Source organism: Belonocnema kinseyi, chromosome 5, assembly GCF_010883055.1.
Source record: "Belonocnema kinseyi isolate 2016_QV_RU_SX_M_011 chromosome 5, B_treatae_v1, whole genome shotgun sequence".
In the NCBI taxonomy this organism is placed as follows: Eukaryota; Metazoa; Arthropoda; class Insecta; order Hymenoptera; family Cynipidae; genus Belonocnema; species Belonocnema kinseyi.
The window spans coordinates 137,050,632-137,075,485 of NC_046661.1; the positions used below are offsets into that span (position 1 = coordinate 137,050,632).

Below are 24,854 nucleotides of genomic sequence, written 5' to 3' on the forward strand. Positions count from 1 at the left end.
GAAATTTTATTATTCAGGAATTTTACATTTTGGTAATATTATAAACTATTCGGGAATTTTCCATTCCGGGAATTTTATAATTCTGGAAGTTTCTAGTTTGGACATTTTATAATTCGGCAATTTTCTGTTGGAAATTATTTTATTTAAGAATTTTATATCTTCATAATATTAGAAACTATTGAGGAATTTCATTATTTGGGAATTTTATGGTTCGGATGTTTTATAATTTGTCGCTTTTCTGCCGATATTTATTATTAAGGAATTTTCCATTTTGGTAATTTTATACACTTTTCGGAAATAATTTTTTATAAATTTTCCAATTAAGAAATTTTATATTTCTAGAATTTTCTAGTTTGGATATTTTATGATTCGGCAATTTTCTTTTGGGAATTTTATTATTCAGGAATTTTCCATTCTGGTAATATTATAAATTTTTCAGGAATTTTATTTTTCTAACAACAAGATTGAAACTTTCAGGGTAGTGAGAGGCAATTTTATTCTTTACTCACTGCGATGAGAGATTTGGGTCTCGTTGCAATTGTGAGAAAAGTTTATTGTGCAAACAGTATTCCGAAAATGGGAGTTTTGTTTCCCAGAATGCAGCCAGGCGAACCTGCGGTAATTATTATTGTAAAAAAAATTCTTATTCATGCAATCGATTGTCAAAGGAATTTTATTTTTAGTGTCTCGTTCATGTTTCTATTCCTTTTGCGGAGGAGAGACGAGTTTTGAAATCGAAACCTGTGAAAACTCTGGCGAAAAATTTAAGTGAGGAGCAAAAACAGGACATTGAAGATTACATTGATGCTTTTACTCTGCCGTAAGTTCTTTTATTAATATAATTTATTAGAGTAAATAATTATTTTTTTGAAAATTCGGTTTTTATTTTCGTTTTAAAATAATTTCTTAAGAGGAAATTTTAACTATTGTATTTTTGGTTGAAAATTAATTTTTTTGTTAAAAATTCAAAAATCTGTTTCAAATTTCTGAAAATACAATTTTTTCAGTTTGAGAATTCGATTTTTAACGGAAAATATAACTATTTTATTTTTTTTTTTCAATTTTATTTTATTTTTTAATGAAAATAAAATTGTTTGGTTGAAAATTAAAATTTTTTATTTATAAATTGAACGTTTTTTTTTTTGAAAATTTAGGTTATTTGTAGAAAATTCGTCTCTTTTTGTAGAAAATGAATATTCTTTGTCGAAAATTAATCTTGTTGCTTGAAAATTTAACATATTGTTTGCAATTTTTTCTCGCGAGACTGGAAAATCTTTCTTAGTTGAAGATTTAACTCATGTTGAAATGTCGTCTTTTTTGGTTGAGTTTAGCTGTTTTTGATTAAAAATTTATCATTTTAGTTGAAAAAAATATTCACTTTTTTGGTTGAAAATTAAACTATATTGTTGAAAATTCGTTATTTGAAAATTTCTCTGTTTAGTTAAAAATTTAACCATTCCAATGGAATATTCATCGTCTTATTTGAAAATTTATATCTTCAGCTAAAATTTTAACTACTTCGTTGAAAATTTGCTGGTTTATTATTATTATTTTTTTTTAATTCATGTATCTTGTAAGTTTGTTTTTTTCATATAAAATTAATATTCTTGTTTAAAAATTCATTTTTTGGCTAAAAATTTACCTATTATATTGAAAATTCTTTGTTCTTTTTTGGTAGAAAATTTAAGAATTTGGTTGACTATTTTTCATTTATTATTTTTTTTTTTTTGAAAATTTATATATCTTTTAAATTTTCGTCTTTTTGTCGAAAATTAACATTGTTCTTGAAAAATGAATTTTTTTTTTATTATAAATTTAAATATTTCGTTGGTAGTTGAACTACTTTTTTTAACATTTATTTTTTTATTAAAAATTTACGTATGTTTTTAAAAATTCGTTTTGTTGTAGAAAATTAATTTTTTAACTAAAATTTTTAATATTCCTGTTAAAGATTAGATAAAAATTCTATTATTTGGTTCAAATTTAATCTGCTGTGTAGAAAACGCAACAATTTGGCGAAAGTGATTTTTTGGTTGAAAATTCAACTATTATGTTGAAAATTGATCTTTTTGCGTTAAAAATTCAACTATTTTGATAAAAAATTCAAGTATTTGTTTGACAATTGATTTTTTTGTTGAAAATTCGTCTTTTTTTATCGAAAATTAATATTTCTTGTTAAGAATCAATTTTTGTTATTAGAATTTTAAATACTTCGTTGAAAGTTGAACTGCGCGTTGTTACCAATTTATTTTTGGATTAAAAATTTAAACATGATATTAAGCATTCGTTTTTTTTCATTGAAAGTTAATTTTTTAATTAAACATTTAAGTATTCCTGTTAAAGATTTATTATTTAGATGAAAATTCTTCTCTATTTTATTATTATATTTTTTTATTAATATCTTTTATTATTATTATATTATTATATTTTATTTATTTCCTCTCTCTATCTGCAATTTAAGTTAAATTTGTCTTCTCATCGAAAATTAATATTGTTAGTTAAAAATGAATTCTTTTTTTGTTGAAAATTAATTTTTTAACTAAAATTTTAACTATTCCTGTTAAAGATTTATAATTTTAGATAAAAATTCCTCTGTTTGGTTAAAAAATTTTATTTAAAACAAATACTTCGTCAAAAATTCTTGTATTTTGTTAAAAATTCGCCTTTTTCGATATAAAATTAATCCTCTTAGATAAAAATTCAATTATTTGGTTAAAAATTAATCTCCTTTGTAGAAAATTCAACAATTTGATTAAAGTGATTTTTCGGTTAAAAATTCAAGTATTTGTTTGACAATTAATTTTGTTGTTCAAAATTCGTCTTTTTTATCGAAAATTAATATTTCTTGTTAAAAAACAATTTGTTTGTTGTCAGAATTTTAAATATTTCGTTGAAAGTCAAACTGCGTTGTTACCATTTTATTTTTTGGTTAAAAATTTATATATGATATTAAACATTCGTTTTTTTTTTCATTGAAAGTTAATTTTTTAATTAAATATTTAAGTATTCCAGTTAAGGATTTATCATTTAGATGCAAATTCCTCTCTGTGGTTGAAAATTCAACTACTTCGTTGAATTTTCTTTCATTTTTAAATGAATTTTTTTTTATGTTTATGTATATTGTTGAATGTTTTTTTTTTCATATCAAATTATTATTCTTGTATCAAAATTTATTTTTTGGTTAAAGACTTACCAATTATATTGAAAATTCGTTGTTCGTTTTTAGTTGAAAACTTATTTTTTACTGAAAATTTAACTAACTCAACAAATCGGTGACTCATTTTTCGGTTGAAAATTTAACTATTTCGTTAAAAATTTATCTTTTTGGTTCAAACATCCAGCCAATTTGGTAGAAAATTAAAATATTTGGTTGGCAATTTTTCATTTATTAATTTTTTTTTAATTTATATATCTAGTTCAAAATTTGTCCTTTTAACGAAAATTAAAATTTTTGTTAAAAATTAATTCTTTTTTTGTTAGACATTTGAATACTTAGTTGAAAGTTGAACTACTTTATTAAAAGTTTATTGTTTTATTTAAAATTTACCTATTATTTTGAAAATTCCTTTTTTTGTTAAAAATTAATTTTTTAATTAATTCCTGTTAAGGGTTTATAATTTTAGATGAAATTTCGTCTCTTTAGTTGAAAGTTTAACTACTTCGTTGAAAATTTGTTGTTTTTTTTTTTAATTAATTTTGTTGTTGTTGAAAATTCATGTACCTTGTTGAAAGTTCTTTTTTTCATATAAAATTAATTTTCTTGTATCAAAATTCATTTTTTGTTTAAAAATTTTTACCTATTATACTGAAATTTTTTTTTTTAATTTATATATCTTGTTGAAAATTCCTTTTTTCAACGATAATTAAGATTTTTTTAAAAAATGAATTCTTTTTTTGATAAACATTTATTATTTGATTAAAAATTTACCTATGTTTTTAAAAATTCGTTTTCTTGTGGAAAATTCATTTTTTAACTAAAATTTTAACTAATTCCTGTTAAAGATTTATCATTTTAGATGAAAATTCCTCTCTTTAGTTACAAATTTTATTCAAAAAAATTTTTATTTGAAAATTCATCACTTCAGCTAAAAGTTTAACTACTTCGTCGAAAATTCTTGTATTTTGTTAGAAATTTGCCTTTTTCGATATAAAATTAATCCTCTTAGATGAAATTTCAACTATTTGATGAAAAATTAATCTACTTTGTAGAAAATTCAAGTATTTGTTTAAGAATTAATTATTTATTGAAAAATCATATATCTTCTTAAAAATTCGTCTTTTTTATAGCAAATTAATATTTCTTGTTAAAAAACAATTTTTTCTTGTTAGAATTTTAAATACTTCGTTGCAAGTTGAACAGCTTTGTTACCAATTTATTTTTTTGGTTAAAAATTTTTATATATGATATTAAAAATTCGTTTTTTTCAATGAAAATTAATTTTCTAATTAAAAATTTAAGTATTCTAGTTAAAGATTTATCATTGAGATGCAAATTCTCCTCTTTTGTTGAAAAAATAATCATTCGATTGGCAGATTTCTCTTTTTATTTTAAAATGCATTTAATTTGCTAAAAATTTATTTTTTGGTTAAAAATGTAACTATTCTGTTGAAAATTGTTTTGTTTTTTCTGGAAAATATATATTTTAGAAAAAATTTTAATTATTCCAGTTGAAGATTAATTTAAGTTGAAAATTCATCTCTTTAATTGAAAATTTAACTGCATCATTTCTTATTGAATGAGAAAGTTTAAAAATGAAAAAATTTCTAATACGAAACGTTGAAAATTGAGCAAATCCTAACTTTATTTAAAACTGAAGCAAATTTTAATAACTAAAAATTGTGATATTGAAATTTTTTTATACTCAAACCCTTCAAATTTTTAAAAATATAAACAATTTAAAAATCCACTATTAAACAAATTTTTCAACATTGGGGTTTCAAAAACTGTTTAAAACAATAAATTATAATTTATAATTAAAATCGTTAGAAATTGAATAATTTTAAATTCAAAGTGTTTGAATATTTTATTATCTAATATTCAATTTAAACATAATGAAAATATTCTAAAATTTTAAATGTACCATTTTTTTAAACCTTAAAAAAATCTGATGATTTAAAAATAATAAATTGAAAATTAATAATTAAAATAAATAAATAAACAACAATGCTATTAGTAATTTTTTTGAAATTGCACAATTTTATGCTTTTTAATTGCAAATGGTTCTTTCTTAAGTTGAATTTAAAATGTTAAAATTTTTTAATTTTTTTATTTTGCAGACATGTAAGAGTATTTTTTGTTCAAATTTGAACGTTGGATTTGTTTTTTTTTAAATTTTTCAGAATTTTGTAGTTAAATATAATATTTTTTTTTAATACAGGCCAAATGAAGATGGAGAAGTTGAGCTATTTAATCCAGGAAGTTTTTGCGATCCCTGCAAACAATACAAGTGGGATAATTTATCTCATCGGGCCTTAAATCGGGTGCCTTTACCTCCCATGGACAAAGCTCTTTTGAATTTAATTTCCTCGCCAGAATCGTTGATTCAAAAGTGCAAACCTGTTGTCGAAAGACTCAAAACATGGGTCGAACCGAAGTAATTATCTTTTATAATTTTTACTGCTTTTAGTTTTAATTTTTTTTATACATTTCTCAACTCCATTCTCAAAATAATTTTTTTCATGCAAAATTTGATATAATAATCTTCCTCTTTTAATTTTATTGATTTAGATCTTTAAACAAAAATGATTAAAAACACGATGGTACTAAATTTAAAATATTAAAAACACTTAAATTTTGAAACGAATTTTGAAATTTTTAACGCTTCGAGTTTGAATTCATTTGTGTTAAAAGTTTCCAATTATAAATTATATCATTATCATTGTATTTAGAATTAAATAAATCATTTTTTATTTTTATTTTATATTTTTATTTATTATAAAAGTAAATAAAAATTTCAATGATAAATCTTTCAAAGATTCATATTGAAATCCTCGATAGTCAGTTTTAAATTTAATAATTTTGGATTAAAATATTTTTTATTGTTTGATTTTTATTTAAGGTGCACAAAATTATCTAGTTTTTTTAATTCTTCGAAATCGTAGAATATCAATTGACATTAATTTATTTTTGCTGTAAAATGTTTTAAAAAATTGAACGTTTTAAATTCAACTTAAGAAAGAACCATTTGAAATTAAAGAGCATAAAATTTTGCAATTTCAAAAAAATTACTCATAACGATCTTGTTTATTTATTTATTTTAATTATTAATCTTCAATTTATTATTTTCAAATCATCAGATTTTTTAAGGTTTAAAAAAAATGAATCATTTAAAATTTTAGAATAAATTTATTATGTTTAAATTAAATTTATGATAATAAAATATTCAAACATTTTTAATTTAAAATTATTCAATTTCTAACGATTTTAATTATAAATGATAATTTATTGTTTTAAACATTTTTTGAACTCCCGATATTGAAAAATTTGTTTAATAATGGATTTTTAAAATGTTTATATTTTTAAAAATTCGAAGGGTTTGAATATAAAAAAATTTCAATATCACAATTTTTGGTTATTAAAATTTGTTTCAGTTTTAAATAAAGTTCGGATTTGTTTGATTTTCAACGTTTCGTATTAGAAATTTTTTCATTTTCAAAGTTTCTCATTAAAAATTCTTTAATTTGGGACGTATTTATTAGAATAGTTCAATTTGAAAGGTTCATTTTAAAAAAATTTCAATTTTGAATTTTAAAAATGACAGTGAATTCTTTGATCATAGGAAAAATTATGTGATTAATTTTAATTTTTTGAATGGAATAAGAATTTAAAATTCTATCATTGTAATTCTCTTAACTTTGAAACATTTAAATTAGTTTTCTTTTTCAAATTGTATAATTTTAATCGTTTCAAATTGAAATTTATTTAAATTTAAAAGTAAATTTTTTTATTTATTCAACTTTTGATGCTTAGAATTAATAGGAAGTATATAATTTCAGTTTTTTTCTAATAAAATTTCCTGATTTTTTAAAAATTTTAGTCTGACATTTTTCAATTTAAGACTTTCAGTTTAAAATTATTTCATTTTTAACGACTTTATTTCTAAATTGTAATTTTTTTAATGTATCAGGAAATTAAAATTCTTTGAATTCAAATTTATTTAAATAAAAAAATAAACCATTCATAATTATTTAATTTGGAACGCTTTTAATTATAAATAATACCACTTCAATAATGATCCGAAAATATTCCATTTTTAATGTTTTGTAATGAACTTATTTTACGAAATTTTAATCTGAAATATTTCAATTTTGAGATTCATCATTTAAAAATAAAATTGTTTTATTTTTAACTTTTTGAATTAGAACTGAATTTAAAAAATTATAATCTGAAAATATTATATTTTTAACGTTTTATAGTTTTGCTATTTTCGAAAATAAAATTTCCAATCATTCAATTTCGAGATTCTTAAATTAAAAATAAACTTATTCAATTTTCAACTTTTTTTATTATTATTGAACTTAGAAATAATACCATTTTAATTATTTTCACTTTTAAATTATGATCCGGAAATATTTAATTTGTTGTGTTTCACCGTGAAACTTTAATCTGAAATATTTTAATTTGAAGATTCATAATTTACCAATCAAATTTTTCCAAAGAAATTATCCAACCTAATATTTATTTTATTTTTAATTTAAAGCTATGAATTTTAAATAATCTAATTTTCTGAATTATATGAAAATATTCAATTTTGAAGATTTTGAAATTGTACTTTTTTCGAAATATTATTCTGAAATCATTCAATTTCGAGATTCTTTAATTCAAAATAAAACTGTATATTTGAGAACATTTTAAATTAGAAATTATAAAATTTTATTACTTTTCTTATAAAATTGTCAAATTTTAAAAATTTGAGTTCAATTATGAAAGCTTCTGATTTTAAATTTGTAAACTTGAAATACTTCTTTTTTTAATTTTCAATTATTCAATTTTAAACGCTTTTATTTAGAAATTAAAAGTTTAATTATTAAATTCATAGTTTAAACATTTTTTATTATTTATTTTTCAACGTTTTTATAATTATGCATAATTTCAATTCATTGGAATTTTAAATGATTCAATTTTCAAAATTCTTATTCTGGTAATTATTTAATTTCGAGATTAGAAATGATTTTTTTAAAACTCATTTTCGATCATAACATCCAGCTTAACATTTATTTTATCTAAAATTTAAATTAATGAATTTTAAGTGATCCAATTTTCGGAATTATATGAACATTTTTTATCTTTTTATTTGATACTATTTTGAAGATTCTAGTCTGAAAATATTTAATTTTGGATGTTTTGATATTGTTCTATTTTCGAAATTTCAATTTGAAATCATTTAATTTCGAGATTATTTTATTCAAAATAAAACTGTTCATTTTAGAACGCTTTGAATTAGAGAGTATACAATTTTAAAAATATTCTAATGAACTTTAGAAATGATAAGTTCAATTATTTAAATTCGTATTTTAAAAATTTGTAATATTACAATTTTGAACGTTTTTATAATTATAAATGATACGATTTAAATTAATTTTGCATTTAAGATGATTCAATTTTCAATATTCTAATCTGAAATTGTTCAATTTTTATCATTTTGAAATTTACCTATTTTCGAAATTTTATTCTGAAATCATTCAATTTCGAGATTCTTGAATTCAAAATGCTTATTTTCTAATGCTTTAAATTATAAATTATACAATTTTAACACTTTTTAAAATGAAATTGTCCAATTTTCAAAGTTTGAATCTGCAATTTTTCAATTATGAGAGCCTCTAATTTTAAATTTGTAAACTTGAAATACTTTTCTTAATATCCATTTATTCAATTTTAAAGACTTTTATTTAGAAATTAAAACTTCTATTATTTAAATTCATATTTAAAAATTTTGTAATCAATCAATTTTGAACGTTAAAAATTAAAAATTATACAATTTTAACACTTTTCTAATGAAATTGTCCAATTTTCAAAATTTGAGTCTCACATTTTTTAAATATGAGAGCCTCTAATTTTTAATTTGTAAACTTAAAATACTTTTTTCAATATCCAAATATTCAAGTTTAAAGACTTTTATTTAGAAATTAAAACTTCAATTACTTAAGTTTATATTCAAAATTTGGTTAAATGTCAGTTTTGAATGTTTTTTAAATCAAAAATAATACAATTTGAATTACTTTGCATTTTAAGAGATTCAATTTTCAAAATTTTAATCTGATATAGTTCAATTTTAACGTTTAGAAATTTTCCTTTTTCGAAATTTTATTCTGAATTCATTCAATTTCGAGATTCTTTAATTCAAAATAAAACTGTTCATTTTAAAACGCTTTAAATTAGAAATTATACAATTTTAAAGAAATTTCAAAATTTTCAAAATTTGAGTCTTACATTTTTTAAATATGAGTGCCTCTGATTTTAAATTTGTTTCACAATTTCGAATTATTCAATTTTAAAGACTTTTATTTAGAAATTAAAACTTTATTTATTTAAATTCATATTTATAAAATTTTAAATTATTCAAATTTTAAAGTTTTTATAATTAGAAATTATTTCAATTCACTTTCATTTTAAATGATTCCATTTTCAAAATTCTAATATGAAACTGTTCAATTTTTTATTTTCAAAATTTTAATCTGAAATCATTTAATTTCGAGATTCTTTAATACAAAATTTTCCAAATTTGAGTCGGTAATTTTTCAATTATGAGAGTCTCTGATTTTAAATTTGTAAACTTAAAATACTTTCAATTTTCAATTATTCAATTTCAAACGCTTTTATTTAGAAATGAAAAGTTCAATTATATACATTTTTATTTTAATATTTTTTAATTAATTTTGAACGTTTTCTTTATTTAAAAAATTTCAATTAATTAGAATTTTAAATGATTCAATTTTCAAATTTTCAATCTGATATTGTTCAATTTTAACGTTTGGAAATTTTCCTTTTTTGAAATTTTAATCTGAATTCATTCAATTTCGAGATTCTTTAATACAAAATAAAACTGTTTATTTTATAACGCTTTGAATTATAATTGATGCAATTTTAACACTTTTCTAATAAAACTGTCAAATTTTCAAAATTTGAATCTGCAATTTTTCAATTATGAGAGCCTCTAATTTTAAATTTGTAAACTTGAAATTCTTATTTCAATGTCCATTCATGCAATTTTAAAGATTTTTATTTAGAAATTAAAACTTGAATTACTTAAATTCATGTTTAAGATTTTTTAAATTATTCAATTTGGAATGTTATTTAAATTATAAATAATTCGATTTCAATTAATTTACATTTTAAGAGATTCAATTTTCAAAATTTGAGTCTGACATTGTTTAAATATGAGAGTCTCTAATTTTAAATTTGTAAATTTGAAATACCTTTAAATTACAAGTATTAAATTTCAAAGGCTTTTATTTAGAAATTATAGGTTTATTTATTTAAATTTATATTTAGAAAAAAATTGTAATGATTTAATTTTCAAAATTCTAATCTGAAATGTTCAATTTTAATGTTTTGAAATTGTCCTATTTTTGAAATTATTCAATTAATCAAGATTCTTTAATTTAAAATAAAACGATTTATTTTATTACATTTTAAATTATAAATTAAACAATTCTAACACTTTTCTAATGAAATTGTCAAATTTTTAAATTTGAGTTTAATTATGAAAGCTTCTGATTTTAAATTTGTGAAGTTGAAAGTCAATTTTAAATGCTTTCATTTAGAAATTATAAGTTCAGTTATTTAAATTCGTATTTTGAAAATATGTAATCTTTCAATTTTGAACGTTTTTTTATAATTATAAATAATACAATTTTAATTAATTTTTCGTTGAAGATGATTCAATTTTCAAAATTCTAATCTGAATTTGTATGAAAATTTTTTAATATGAGAGTCTCTTATTTTACGTTTTGAAACTTGAAATACTTTTTTTAATTTTCAATTATTCAATTTTAAAGAATTTTTTTTATAAATCAAAACTTCAATTATTTAAATTCATATTTAAAATTTTTTTAAATATCCAATTTTGACTGTTTCTTAAATTATAAATAATACAATTTCAATTAATTTACATTTTAAGAGATTCAATTTTCAAAATTTTAATCTGATATTGTTAGATTTTATCCTTTTTGAAATTTTTCTATTTTCGAAATTTCAATCCGAAATCAATCAATTATTCAAGATTCATTAATTAAAAATAAAAATTTTCATTTTAGAATGCTTTAAATGATAAATTATACAATCTTAGCACTTTTTTCAAAAAATTTCAAATTTTCAAAATTTGAGTCTGACATTGTTTAAATATGAGAGTCTCTAATTTTAAATTTGTAAATTTGAAATACCTTTAAATTACAAGTATTAAATTTCAAAGCTTTTATTTAGAAATTATAGGTTTAATTATTTTAATTTATATTTAGAAAAAAATTGTAATGATTTAATTTTCAAAATTCTAATCTGAAATGTTCAATTTTAATGTTTTGAAATTGTCCTATTTTCGAAATTATTCAATTAATCAAGATTCTTTAATTTAAAATAAAACGATTTATTTTATTACATTTTAAATTATAAATTAAACAATTCTAACACTTTTCTAATGAAATTGTCAAATTTTTAAATTTGAGTTTAATTATGAAAGCTTCTGATTTTAAATTTGTGAACTTGAAAGTCAATTTTAAATGCTTTCATTTAGAAATTATAAGTTCAGTTATTTAAATTCGTATTTTGAAAATATGTAATCTTTCAATTTTGAACGTTTTTATAATTATAAATAATACAATTTTAATTAATTTTTCGTTGAAGATGATTCAATTTTCAAAATTCTAATCTGAATTTGTTCAATTTTTATCATTTTGAAATTTTTCTATTTTCGAAATTTTATTCTAAAATCATTCAATTTTGAAATTCTTGAATTCAAAATGTTTATTTTATAATGCTTTAAATTAAAAATTATAAAATTGTAACACCTTTCTGCAATTTTTCAATTATGAGAGCCTCTAATTTCAAATTTGTAAACTTGAAATACTTTTTTTTTCAATTGTTCAATTTTAACTGATTTTATTTAGAAATTTTCAAATATTTCAATTCATATTTTTTAAATTTTTAATTATTCAATTTCAAACGTTTTTATAATTAGAAATAATTTTAATTCATTTTAATTTCAAATGATTCATTTTTTAAAATTTTAATCTTAAATTTTTCAATGTTAACTTTTTGGAATAGACCTATTTTTGAAATGATTCAATTATTTAAGATTCTTTAATTTTTAAAAACTGTTTATTTTATAACTCTTTTAATTATAAATTATAGAATTTTAACATTTTTCTAATGAAATTGTCAAATTTTCACAATTCGAGTATGAAAATTTTTTAATATGAGAGTCTCTTATTTTACGTTTTGAAACTTGAAATACTTTTTTTAATTTTCAATTATTCAATTTTCAAAAGTTTAATCTGATATTGTTAGATTTTATCCTTTTTGAAATTGTTCTATTTTCGAAATTTCAATTCGAAATTAATCAATTATTCAAGATTCTTAACACTTTTTTTACAAAATGTTCAAATTTTCAAAGTTGGAATCTGACATTTTTTAAATATGAGAGCCTCTAATTTTAAAATACTTTAAATTTCCAACTGTTGAATTTTAATGGCTTTTTTAAATTAAATTATATGTTTAATTATTTAAATTTATATTTAAAACATTTTTTAATGATTCAATTTTCAAAATTCTTATCTGAAAATTGTTCAATTTTAACGTAAATTTGAAATGCTTTCAATTTCCAACTATTGAATTTTAAAGGCTTTTATTTGATATTATAAGTTCAATTATTCAAATTCATATTTAACTTTTTTTTAATTATTCAATTTTGAACGGTTTTTAAATTATAAATCATACAATTTTATCATACAATTTTTATAAGTGTTCATTTTAGAACACTTTAAATTAGAAATTATACCATTTTTCCACTTTTCTAATGAATTTATGAAATATTCATAATTTTAATCTGGATTTTTTTAAATATTGAGACTGTTTTTTATTTTGCAAACTTGAAATATTTTATTATTTTCCAATTATTAAATTTTAAAGACATTTATTTAGAAATTAAAACTTCAATTACTTACATTTTTATAAATTTTTTTTTCAATTAATCAATTTTTAACGTTTTATAATTAGAAATAATTTCAATTCATTTACATTTTAAATTATTCAATTTTCAACATTTTGTTCTGAAATTGTTTAATTTTAAAATTTTGAAATTTTACTATTTTCGAAATTTCAACTTATAAATTATACAATTTTATAGCTTTTTCTAAAGAAATTGTTAAATTTTTTATTTGCGCACCATTTTTGATTTATTAAATATTAAATTATAAATAAAAAATTCAATTATTTAAATTTTGAACGTTTTTATAATTAGAAATAATATCAATTTCAATCCGAAATTATTCAATTATTCAAGCTTCTTTAATTCAAAATAAAACTGTTTATTTTAGAACGCTTTTAATCAGAAATTATACGATTTTAATACATTTTAAAAGCAATTTTCAAAATTTGAGCCTGGCATTTTTTTAATATGATAGCCTCTAATTTTAAATTTGTAAATTTGAAATACCTTTAATTTCCAACTTTTGAATTTTAAAGGCTTTTATTTCAAAATTCTAGGTTTAATTATTTAAATTTATATTTAAATTTCTTTTAAATGATTCAATTTTCAAAATTCTAATTTGAAATTGTCCAGTTTGAAGGTTTGGAAATTTTCCTATTTCGAACTTTTATTCTGAAATCATTAAAATTTGAGATTCTTTAATTCAAAATAAAACTGTTTATTTCAGAACGCTTTAAATTATAAAATATACAATTTTAACACTTTTAAAAAGAAATTGATTAAATTTTCAAAATTTGAGTCTGACATTTTTTAAATATGAGAGCCTCTGATTTAAAAATACTTTATATTTCCAACTGTTGAATTTTAAAGGCTTTTTTTAAATTTATTTATTTAAATTCATATTTAAAAAAAAACTTTAATGATTCAATTTTCAAAATGCTAATCGGAAATTTTTCAATTATAACGTTTTGAAATTGTCCTTTTTTTCAAATTTGAGCCTGAATTTTTTCACATATAAAAGAGCCTCTGATTTTAAATTTATAAATTTAAAATACTTTCAATTTCCAATTATTCAATTTTAAAAACTTTTATTTATGAAATTATGAGTTTAATTATTTAAATTCATATTTTTCGAATTTTCAAAGTTCTAATCATTCAATTTCGAGATTCTTTAATTCAAAATAAAACTCTTCATTTTAGAATGCTTTTAATTACAAATTATATCTACAATTTTAGTACTTTTCTAATGAAATTGTCAAATTTGTAAATTTGAGTGCAATTTTTGATTTATTCAAGCTTTTTATTTAGAAATTAAAAGTTCAATTATTTAAATTCATATTTTTTAATTTTTAAATGATTCAATTTTTAACTTTTTCGAATTTGAAATTATACAATATTTAAAATCTGAAAATGTTCGATTTTTAACGTCTATTTCGAAATTTTAATCTAAAAATTTTTAATGATCCAATTTTTAAAAATTAGAATCTGAAAATATTCTATTTTTAACTTTTTATAATTATGCTATGTTCAAAAATAAAATTTGAAATCATAAACTTTCCAGATTATTTAATTAAGAATAAACTTATTTAATTTTGAATGTTTTTATGTTTAGAAATAATACTTTTTCAATTGATTTTCATTTTAAATTATTTGCGATTTTCAAAATTTAACCTGATATTGTTCAATCTTAACGTTTTAAAATTTTTTTATCTTCGAAATTTTAGTCGAAATTCAATCAATTATTATTTTCAAACACTTTCAATTTAAATTTATTAATTATTGTTTCAAAAATTTATAAAACTTTTAACATTTCAGCATTTTTGTTTGAAAATAGAGTTTCAAATTATTTATATTTTTAATGTTAGTAAATAAAAAATAAAATATTTAAATATTTAAATGAAATATAAAATATTTTAGAGTGGAGAAACCAAAAGAGAAATTCGAAATCGGACACAAAATCGAAGAAATTGATCAAGAAACGCAGCAAACCGAAGAAAATTTGATAAGAGCGGCAGAAGAAGCTGAACACGAGATGAAAAGGAAGGAAGATCTCTTCAAAGAAATCAGTGAAGCTACGACGGCAATGGATGAAGATCTTGTAAGTTTTAATTTATTTAAAAAAAAAAACATCCTTTTTGTTGCAAAATCAATTATTTTTTAAGAAAAATTCCTCTTTTTAAGTTAAAAATTCAACTATTTTCGTAGAAAACAACCCCTTTTGTTTAAAATTTATATGTTTTTGCTGATAAGTCAACTGAAATCTTTTTTGGATGCAAATTCAACTATTTTTTTCTGAAAATTTGTCTTTTTTATTTAAAAGTTCATCGTTTACGGGATAAATTTTGCATCTTTCTTGTAAAAAATTCAACTTTTTTGTTAAAAATTACAATATTTCCTAGAAAATTTACTTTTTGTTTAAAATTCTTATTTTGGTGTTGAGAAGTCAATTGAAATCTTTTTGAATAAAAATTTAACTGTTTTTTTTTTTAATTTGTCGCTTTGATTTAAAAATTCACCCGTCTTATTAGAATTTTCATTTTTCTTGTACAAAAATGCAAATTTTTGTTGAAAATTTAACAATCTTGTTAAAAAGTCATACTTTCTTGTTTGAAATTTGGCTATTTAGGAAAAAAATTGACTTTTTGTTTACAATTCTTGATTTTTAGTTTGAAAAGTTTTTTTTTATTTATCTGGCTTTGACGAAATTTCATCTTTCTTGAATAAGAACAAAAATTGTTCGTTTAAAATTTAGACTATTATGTTTAAAAGTTTTTTTTTGTTGTTGAAAATTTATCTATTTCGTAGAAAATTGATTTTTTTTTTGTGTTGAAAAATGAACTGAAATTTTTTCTGGATAAAAGTGCATCTTGAAAAAAGAGATCATTTTTTAAAAATTAAAATTCATCCTTTTTGGATCAAAATTTTATTTTATTTTTTTTTCAAATTCATTTGTTTTAAGAGAAATTTGATCTTTCTTGGATAAAATAAAAAATGCAACTGTTTGGTAGAGAATTAAACTATTTTGCTAAAAATGATCCTTTTTGGCCAAAAAATTGGTCTTTTTGGAATTAAAAATTCACTGTTCTTCGTCGAAACTTATTTTTGTTAAAAAATTAATATTTTGATCATGAGAAGTCAAGTGGAATCTTTTTTGAATGAAAATTCAACTATTTCTTTGAAAATTTATTCTTTTTTTAATAAAAATTCATATGCTTTGAAGGGAATTTGATATTTTGAGGATAAAAATGCAAATTTTTGGTTGAAAATTAAACTATATTGTTAGAAAAATCAGTTTTTCGTTGAAAATTCCGATGTTTTATTGAAAATTTAATATTTTGGTGTTGAAAAGAGAACTGAAATCTTTTTTTATTTTTTTTTTTTGTTTAATTAAAAAAAAGTCCTACTTTTTTAGTTAAAAACTCTGATGTTTTATTGAAAATCTGACTATTTCGTAGAAAATTGACTTTTTCTTTAAAATTTATATTTTGGTATTGAAAAGCTGATTGGAATGTTTTTTTTGATAAAAATTTAACTATTTGTTAACATTTTTTAAAAATAAAAATTCTCCTTATTAAAAAGAAATTTTATATTTTTTGGCATTGAGAAATAAACTGAAATCTTTTCTGGATGAAAGTTCATCTTGAAAAAAATGGTCGTTTTTTTTATTAAAAAATCATCTGTTTTCATCCTTGTTGGTTAAAAAAATCCGTCTTTTTGGGCTAAAAATTAAATTTCTTTGCCTAGAAACTTATTTTTTATTAACAAATTCATATTTACATACTGAAAAATCAACTGGAATCTTTTTTGGATTTTTTTAAATTTAAAAATTCATATGTTTTAAGAGAAATTTTATCTTTCTTGGCTGTTCAAAAAAAAATTGGTCGTTTTTTATTAAAAATTCGTCTGTTCTAGTGCAAACTTCATCTTTCTTGTATAAAAATGCTACTTTTTGGTAGAGAATTTAACGGTTTTGTTCAAAATAAATATTTTTTTGGTTAAAAAAATTCGACTTTTTGGATTGAAAATTCAATTTTTTCTGTATAAACGTATTTTTGATTAAAAAATGCATATTTTGATAATGAAAAATCAACTCGAAACTTTTTTGGATAAAAATTCAACTTTTTTCACGAATAAATGTTTAAAAATTTAACTATTATGATAAAAAGCTATTTTTTGTTATTGAAAATTCTACGATTTTATTGAAAATGTATCTATTTCGTAGAAAATTGACTTTTTTGTTCTGAAAAAAGAACTGAAATATTTTTTGGATGAAATTTCATCTTGAAAAAAATGGTCTTTTTTTTATCAAAAATTTCCCTGTTTTAGTGGAAATTTCATCTTTCTTGTATAAAATAAAAAATGCAACTATTTGATAGAAAATTAAACTTTTTTGTTTAAAATTCATCCTGTTTGTTTCAAAAAAATTCGTCTTTTTGGATTGAAAATTTAATTTTTTTCGTAGAAACGTATTTTTAAACGAAAAGTTTACTATTTATTTGAGATTTTTTTTCTTATAAAAATTCTTCTGTTTTAAAAGAAATTTGATCTTGTTTCGATAAAACTACAAATGTTTTATTAAAAATTTAACCAATTCGTAGATAATTGACTTTTTGTTTAAAATTTATATTTTGCTATTGAAAAATAAATTAAAATTTTTTCTGGATGAAAATTTATCTTGAAAAGAATGGTCATTTTTTTTAATTAAAAATTCATCTGTTTTAGTACAAATTTTATGTTTCTTGCATAAAATTAAAAATACAACTATTTGGTAGAAGATTCATCTATTTGGATAAAAATGCATCCTTTTTGGTTGAAAAAAAACGTTTATTTTTATTGAAAATTCAATTTTTTGCGTAGAAACTTATTTTTTGTGGAGAAATTCATATTTTAATAATGAAAAATCAACTGGAATCTTTTTTGATTGATAATTTTACTATTTGTTAAAATTTTTTTTTTAATATAAATTCTTCTGTTTGAAAAGAAATTTGATCTTGTTTGGATAAAACTACAAATGTTTCATTAAAAATTTAACCAATTCGTAGACACTTGACTTTTTGTTCAAAATTTATATTTTGCTATTGAAACATAAACAAAAATATTTTCTGGGTGAAAGTTGAACTTGGAAAAAAAAAATTTTTTTTTATTTTAAAAATTGATCTGTTTTGGTAGAAATTTCATTTTTCTTGAATGAAAGAAAAAAAATGACTATTTGGTAAAGAATTATTCTATTCTGTTAAAAATTAATCCTTTTTGTTTAAAATAAATTCGTCTTTTTGGAATTGAAAATTCAATTTTTTTCGTAGAAACTTTTTTTTTGTTAAGAAATGCATATAATTCATGTTTTAAAAGAAATTTTATATTTTGTGGATAAAAATGCTAATTTCTGGTTGAATATTAAACTATTTTGTTAAGAAAAAAAGAAAAAAAAATTTAATTAGAGCTCATTTGTTTTAAGAGAAATTTTATCTTTCTTGGATAAAAATTAAACTGCTTGGTTGAAATTTAAACTGTGTTGTAAGAAAGTCCTCCTTTTTAGTTGAAAATTCTAATGTTTTATTGGAAATTTAAATATTTCGTAGAATATTTTTGGTAGAAAAAAATCGTTTTATTTTTTAATTGAAAATTCAATTTTTTTCGTAAAAACTTATTTTTTGTTAAAAAATTCATATTTTGCTAATGAAAAATCAAGTGGAATCTTTTTTGGGTTGATAATTCTGATATTTTCTTGAAAATTGATTTTTTATTTAAATTTAATATTTTGGTGTTGGAAAGAGAACTGAATTTTTTCTTTTTAATTTTTTTAAATTAAAAATTCATCTGTTTTAAGAAAAATTTTATCTTTCTTTCATAAAAATGCAAATTTTTTATTTAAAATTAAACTCTTTTGTTAAAAAATCATACTTTTTTGACTTATTGCTTACAATTCTTGTTTTTGAGTTGGAAGTGAACTAGAATCTTTGGATACAGATTTAACTATTTTTTAACGTTTTTTTTTATTTATCTGGTTTAGAAGAAACAATTGACTTTTTGTTTAAAGTTTATATTTTGGTGTTGAAAAATGAACTGAAATCTTTTCTGGATGAAAGTTGAACTTGAAAAAATGATCGTTTTTTTATTAAAAATGTATCAGTGCATTAAATGTATCATCCTTTTTGGTTCAAAAAACTCGTTTGATTTTATTGAAAATTCAATTTTTTGCGTAGAAACTTATTTTTTATTAAAAATTCAAATTTTTTATTGAAAATTTCACTATTTCGTAGAAAATTTAGTTTTTAAAAATTTAATATTCTGGTGTTGAAAAAAGAGCTGCAATTTAAAAAAAAATTTATTTTAAATTAAAAATTAATTTTTTTAGAGAAATCTGATCTTTCTTGAATGAAATAAAAAATATAAAATTTCTTTTAAATTTTTTATATTTTGTGGGTAAAAATGCAAATTTTTGGTTGAAAATTAAACTATTTTGTTAAAAAAATTTTTTCAAATAAAAAATGCATCTGTTTTAAGAGAAATTTGATCTTTCTTGACTAAAAATGCAAATGTTTTGTTCAAAAATTAACTATCTCGTAAAAAAAATTGACTTTCTGTTTAAAAATTATATTTTGTCGTTGAAAAATGAACTGACATTTTTTTGTGAGGGTTCAACTTTAAAAAAATGGGTTTTTTAAAATTAAAAATTCATTTCTTCTAGTGCAAATTCATCTCTCTTGTATAAAAATGCAAACTTTTTGGTAGAGAATTTTACTACTTTGTTCAAAATTAATATTTTTTTGTTCAAAAAAATTCGTCTTGGATTGAAAATTCAATTTTTTCATAGAAACGTATTTTTGGTTTAAAAAATGCATATTTTACTATTAAAAAGTTGACTGGAAATTTTTTTTTAATGCAAATTTTACTATTTTTTTGAAATTTTTTAAAATAAAATTTCTTATTATTAAAAAGAAATTTAATCTTTTTTGTTATTGAAAAATAAACTGTAATCTTTTCTGGATGAAAGTTCATCTGTAAAAAAATGGTCATTTTTTTGTTAAAAAATTCATTTGTTTTCATCATTTTTGGTAAAAAATCCATCTTTTTTGGATGAAAATTCAACTTTCTTTTAAATAAAAATTCCTCTGCTTTAAGAGAAATTTTATCTTTCTTGGATAAAAATGCAAGTTTTTGGTTAAAAATTAAATATTCTGTTTAAAAGTCATATTTTTTAAATGACAATGCTGATGTTTTATTGAAAATTTAACTATTTCGTAGAAAATTTATTTTTTTTATATTTCATATTTGGGTGTTCAAAAGAGAAATGACATTAAAAAAAATTTTAATTAAAAATGCGTTTTTTTTCAGAGAAATTTAATCTTTCTCGGATAAAAATGCAAATGTTCTTTTTAGTGCAAATGTCATCTTTGTTGTATAAAAATGCAATTAATTCTTTTTTAATTTAAAAACTTGTCTGTTTGGATTGAAAAATCTATTTTTTTTTGTAGAAACTCATTTTTTGTAAAAAAAATGTAAATTTAGAGAATGAAAATTCTACTATTTTGTTTAAAATTTATATTTTGTTATTGAAAAATAAACAGAAATTTTTTCTGGATGAAAGTGCATCTTGAAAAAAATGGTCATTTTTTATTACAAACTCATCTGTTTTAGTACAAATTTCATATTTCTAGGGAATAATTAAAAATGAAACTATTTGTTAGAGACTTATTTTTTCTTAAAAAATTAATATTTTGATCATGAAGAGTCACTGGAATCTTTTTTGGGTGATAATTTGACTTATTGTTTGAAATTTTTTTGTTAATAAAAAATGTTTTATTGCAAATTTAACTATTTCGTAGACAATTGACTTTTTTTTTAAATTTATATTTTGGTATTGAAAAATAAACTGTAATCTTTTCTGAATGAAAGTTTAACTTAAAAAAAAATTGTCGGTTTTTATTAAAAATTTATCTGGTTTAGAACAAATTTCATCTTTCTTGGATAAAATTAAAAATGCGACTATTTGGTCGAGAATTCAACTATTTTGATTAAAATCATCCTTTTTGGTTGAAAAAAGTCGTTTTTTTTTAATTGAAAATTGAAGTTTTTTCGTAGAAACTTATTTTTGGTTAAAAAATGCATATTTTGATAATAAAAAATCAAGTGGAATATTTTTTGGACGAAAATTAAACTATTTGTTTGAAAATTTATTCTTTTTCTTAATAAAAATTAATATGTATTAAGAGAAATTTTATAGGAAAGAAAGTTCTACTTTTTAGTTGAAAATTCTGATGTTTTATTGAAAATTCAACTATTTCGTAGGGAATTTACTTTTTGTTTAAATCTAATATTTTTATGTTGAAAATAGAAGGGAAATATAAAAAAAAAATTTTAATAAAAAATTCATTTGTTTTTAGAGGAATTTGATCTTTCTTGGATAAAATGAAAAATGCAATTATTTGGTAGAAAATTAAACTATTTTGCTAAAAATGATCCTTTTAAGTCGAAAAAAATTCGTCTCTTTAGAATTGAAAATTCAATTTTTTTTCGTAGAAACTTATTTTTTCTTCAAAAATTAATATTTTTATCATGAAAAGTCAACTGGAATCTTTTTTGGATAAAAATGTAAGTATTTAATGTAAAAAAAATTAATAACAATTAATTTGCTTTAAGAAAAATGTTATCTTTCTTGGATTAAAATGCAACTGTTTGGTTGAAATTTAAACAATTTTTTTAAAAAGTGATAAATTTTAATTTAAAAAAAAACGGATTTTTGATCGAAAAATGGACCATTTGTAGAAAATTTACTTTTTATTTAAATTTTATATTCTGGTGTTGATAAATAAACAGAAATCTTTTCTGGATAAAAGTTGAACTTTAAAAAAAATTAACGTTTTTATTAAAAAACTATCTTTTTTAGTACAAATTTCATCTTTTTGGATAATATAAAAAAGCAACTATTTGGTAGAAAGTTAAACTATTTTGTTCATAATTCCTCCTTTTTGGTTGAAAAAAATCGTTCTTCTTTTATTGAAAATTCAAATTTTTTTGGTAAAAACTTGTTTTTTGTTAAAAAATTCATATTTTGATAATGAAAACCATCTGGAATCTTTTTTGGATGGAAATTCAACTATATTTTTTAAAAATAAAAATTCCTCTGCTTTAAGAGAAATTTTTTCTTTCTATGATAAAAATGCAAATGTTTGCTTGAAAATGAAACTATTATCTTAAAAAGTCAGAGTTTTGGTTGAAAATTCTGATGTTTTCTTGAAAAATTACATTGTGTTTAAATTTAATATTTTGGTGTTGAAAAGAGAACTGAATTTTTTCTTTTTAATTTTAATTTTTTTAAATTAAAAATTCATCTGTTTTAAGAGAAATTTTATCTTTCTTGGACAAAAATGCTCTTTTTTTTTGTTAAAAATTCATCTGTTTTAAGAGAAATTTCATCTTTCTCGGAAAACATTCCTTGAAAAAAATTATACCTCTTGGATTGAACATTCAATTTTTTGGTTAAAACTTTTTTTTCTGTTAAAAAAGGCATATTTCGATATTGAAAATCAACTGTAATCTTTTTTTGAATAAAAATTCAACTATTCAAATGTTATCATTTTGATTTAAAAATTCATCTGTTTTAGTAGAAATATCATTTTTTTAAAAATAAAAATGCAACTTTTTGGCTAAAAATTCTTCTTCTTTGCTTGAGTATTCAACTATTTTGTTTGAAAAATTTGGTTGAACCGCTATGTTACGAAATCTTTTTTTTTTAAGATTTATATTTTTAGTTAAAAATTCATCTCTTTAGTTGAAAATTGAACTAAAAAAATGGTGGTTGCTGGACCGAGAAAACCGTTTTTTAAATAATTTTTCAAATAGTGATTTTTATAAATTATTATATCATTCAGTACAGAATGCTAAGAAAAATTTTGATTTTTTGAAAGTCTTTTTCTTAAATCTTAAAAAAATTCTAAATGTTTTCTTTGAAATCTGTAAAAATCTACATTTTATTTTAAATTCGGCTGTAAGTATTTGAAATTATTTCAATTTCTAAATTTAATCCGAATCTTTATAAAATTTATAAATATCTCTTAAAATTACTCGAATATTTTTACAAATAATTTAAAAAAAAAAAATTTTTTTTAATTTTTAAAAATTGTTATTTATAAATTCAAATTAAATGTTTTTTTAATTTGCAAGATTTTCAGAAAGTTATAGAAAAAATTCAACTCATTTTTAAATATATTTGAAAGTTCAGAAAAAAATTATAAAATTATTTTGAATTTGGAAAATTTTTAAACCACTTCTAGATTTTTTTAAATTTTGAAATAAAATTATAAAGTTTTCGAAGGATGCTTAGATTATTTAAAATAAACATAATTTAACTTCTGATTACAGGAATGTAAAGTTAAAAAATTATTTTTCAATTTTTAATGTATCTTGCTTGAAATTACTTAAAATAATATAATTTGTAAAATTTCTTAAGTTCATTGCTTGATTCTTTAATTTACACTATTATTTAATTGAAAAGTGTTGGTACATGTACATTTTTGAGCATTTGAAAACACAATTTTTGAATTGAAAAACTTTTAAACTTCAATTTCAAATGTTTAGAATTCAACTGTTCCACTTTGAATGCTTTAATTTGTTGTTTATTGTTTATTACTTTATATGAAAAAATGGTTAGAATATAGTTTGATTTTTTAAATTTCATGACCCCATGACCGGGAATTTGTTTCTTCAATTAAAATGGCCACTCCTTTAAAAATTTTTTTTTTCATTTCTCCTTTCTTAGTAAAAAAATAATATTCTTGGTTTAAATTTTCATGACTGTTGGGTAAAAATGCATCAGTTTCATGGAAAATTAATTTTTTGCAGAAAAGTTATATTTTAGTTATGAACATTTGATTTTTGTAGAGAAAATTCGTCTTTTGGGTTGAAGATTCGACAATTTTTATAAACTTTCATTTATTTTTCGAATAAAAAATGTTTATTTGATGAAAATTCGGCTTTTTGATTTAAAAAAATATTTTTGTAGAAATTTCAGCTTTCTAAACATTTGAAATATTAAAACATTTTATTTTTTCAATATTTTAAAATCTTAAATATTATAAATTTAATATAGGAACGGGAAATTTGAACGACTTGATAAAACGGTTTTTTAGGCGCGCGGCGCCTACTTTGACTAATATATTTTTTTTCAGTTGAACGAGATGTAAAGGATCACAAAAAAATGGATTCAAATTTGGATGGAAGTGCCAAGCGCAGATAAGACAATTTCAGTTATTTATTATACTTAAAGAACCAAATCTGTTATTGATTTTTTATTCTTTCATGTAGAACTTAATCGCTGGTTGATTAAAAAAAAATCAATAAAAAATCAGCTCTTCTCCTTAAATATTAATTACTTATAGCGGAGTGTAATTTTTCGTACAAATTTTTTACTTTAATAAGACTACTTTGTAAAAGAATTGAGAATAAAATTAATTTTTTAAAATAATTATATAAATTGTAATTTTATATGTAATGTAACCTTACACCCTTTAAGTATAAAAATTTTTAATGTTTGAATTTAAAATATGAATGTTTTATTTTGAAATACTTTTTATTGTAAGTTTTAAGCGTTTATAAAAATTTATAATTATTTATTTTTAATTGTGGAGGAAAAATGGGATACTTGAAAAACTTTATTTTTAATAAAAGGGTTTCAGAAACTGAAAGACCCTGGCATCCAATTATTTTTATTTT

At 19.5% G+C, this 24,854-nt stretch overlaps 1 protein-coding gene across 1 annotated transcript in view; it reads left to right on the top strand.

The window, feature by feature from the left end:
• Positions 1 to 24,561, top strand: part of LOC117172706 (X-ray repair cross-complementing protein 5-like) — a 68,349-nt gene extending 43,788 nt beyond the window's left edge. The window contains exons 9-13 of the mRNA XM_033360867.1: positions 478 to 618; positions 684 to 820; positions 5,379 to 5,594; positions 15,060 to 15,240; positions 24,311 to 24,561. Of these exons, the coding sequence (XP_033216758.1) occupies positions 478 to 618; positions 684 to 820; positions 5,379 to 5,594; positions 15,060 to 15,240; positions 24,311 to 24,325 (690 nt within the window). The 3' untranslated portion in view covers positions 24,326 to 24,561. The remainder of the gene's footprint in view (positions 1 to 477; positions 619 to 683; positions 821 to 5,378; positions 5,595 to 15,059; positions 15,241 to 24,310) is intronic.
• Positions 24,562 to 24,854: the final 293 nt, after the last annotated feature.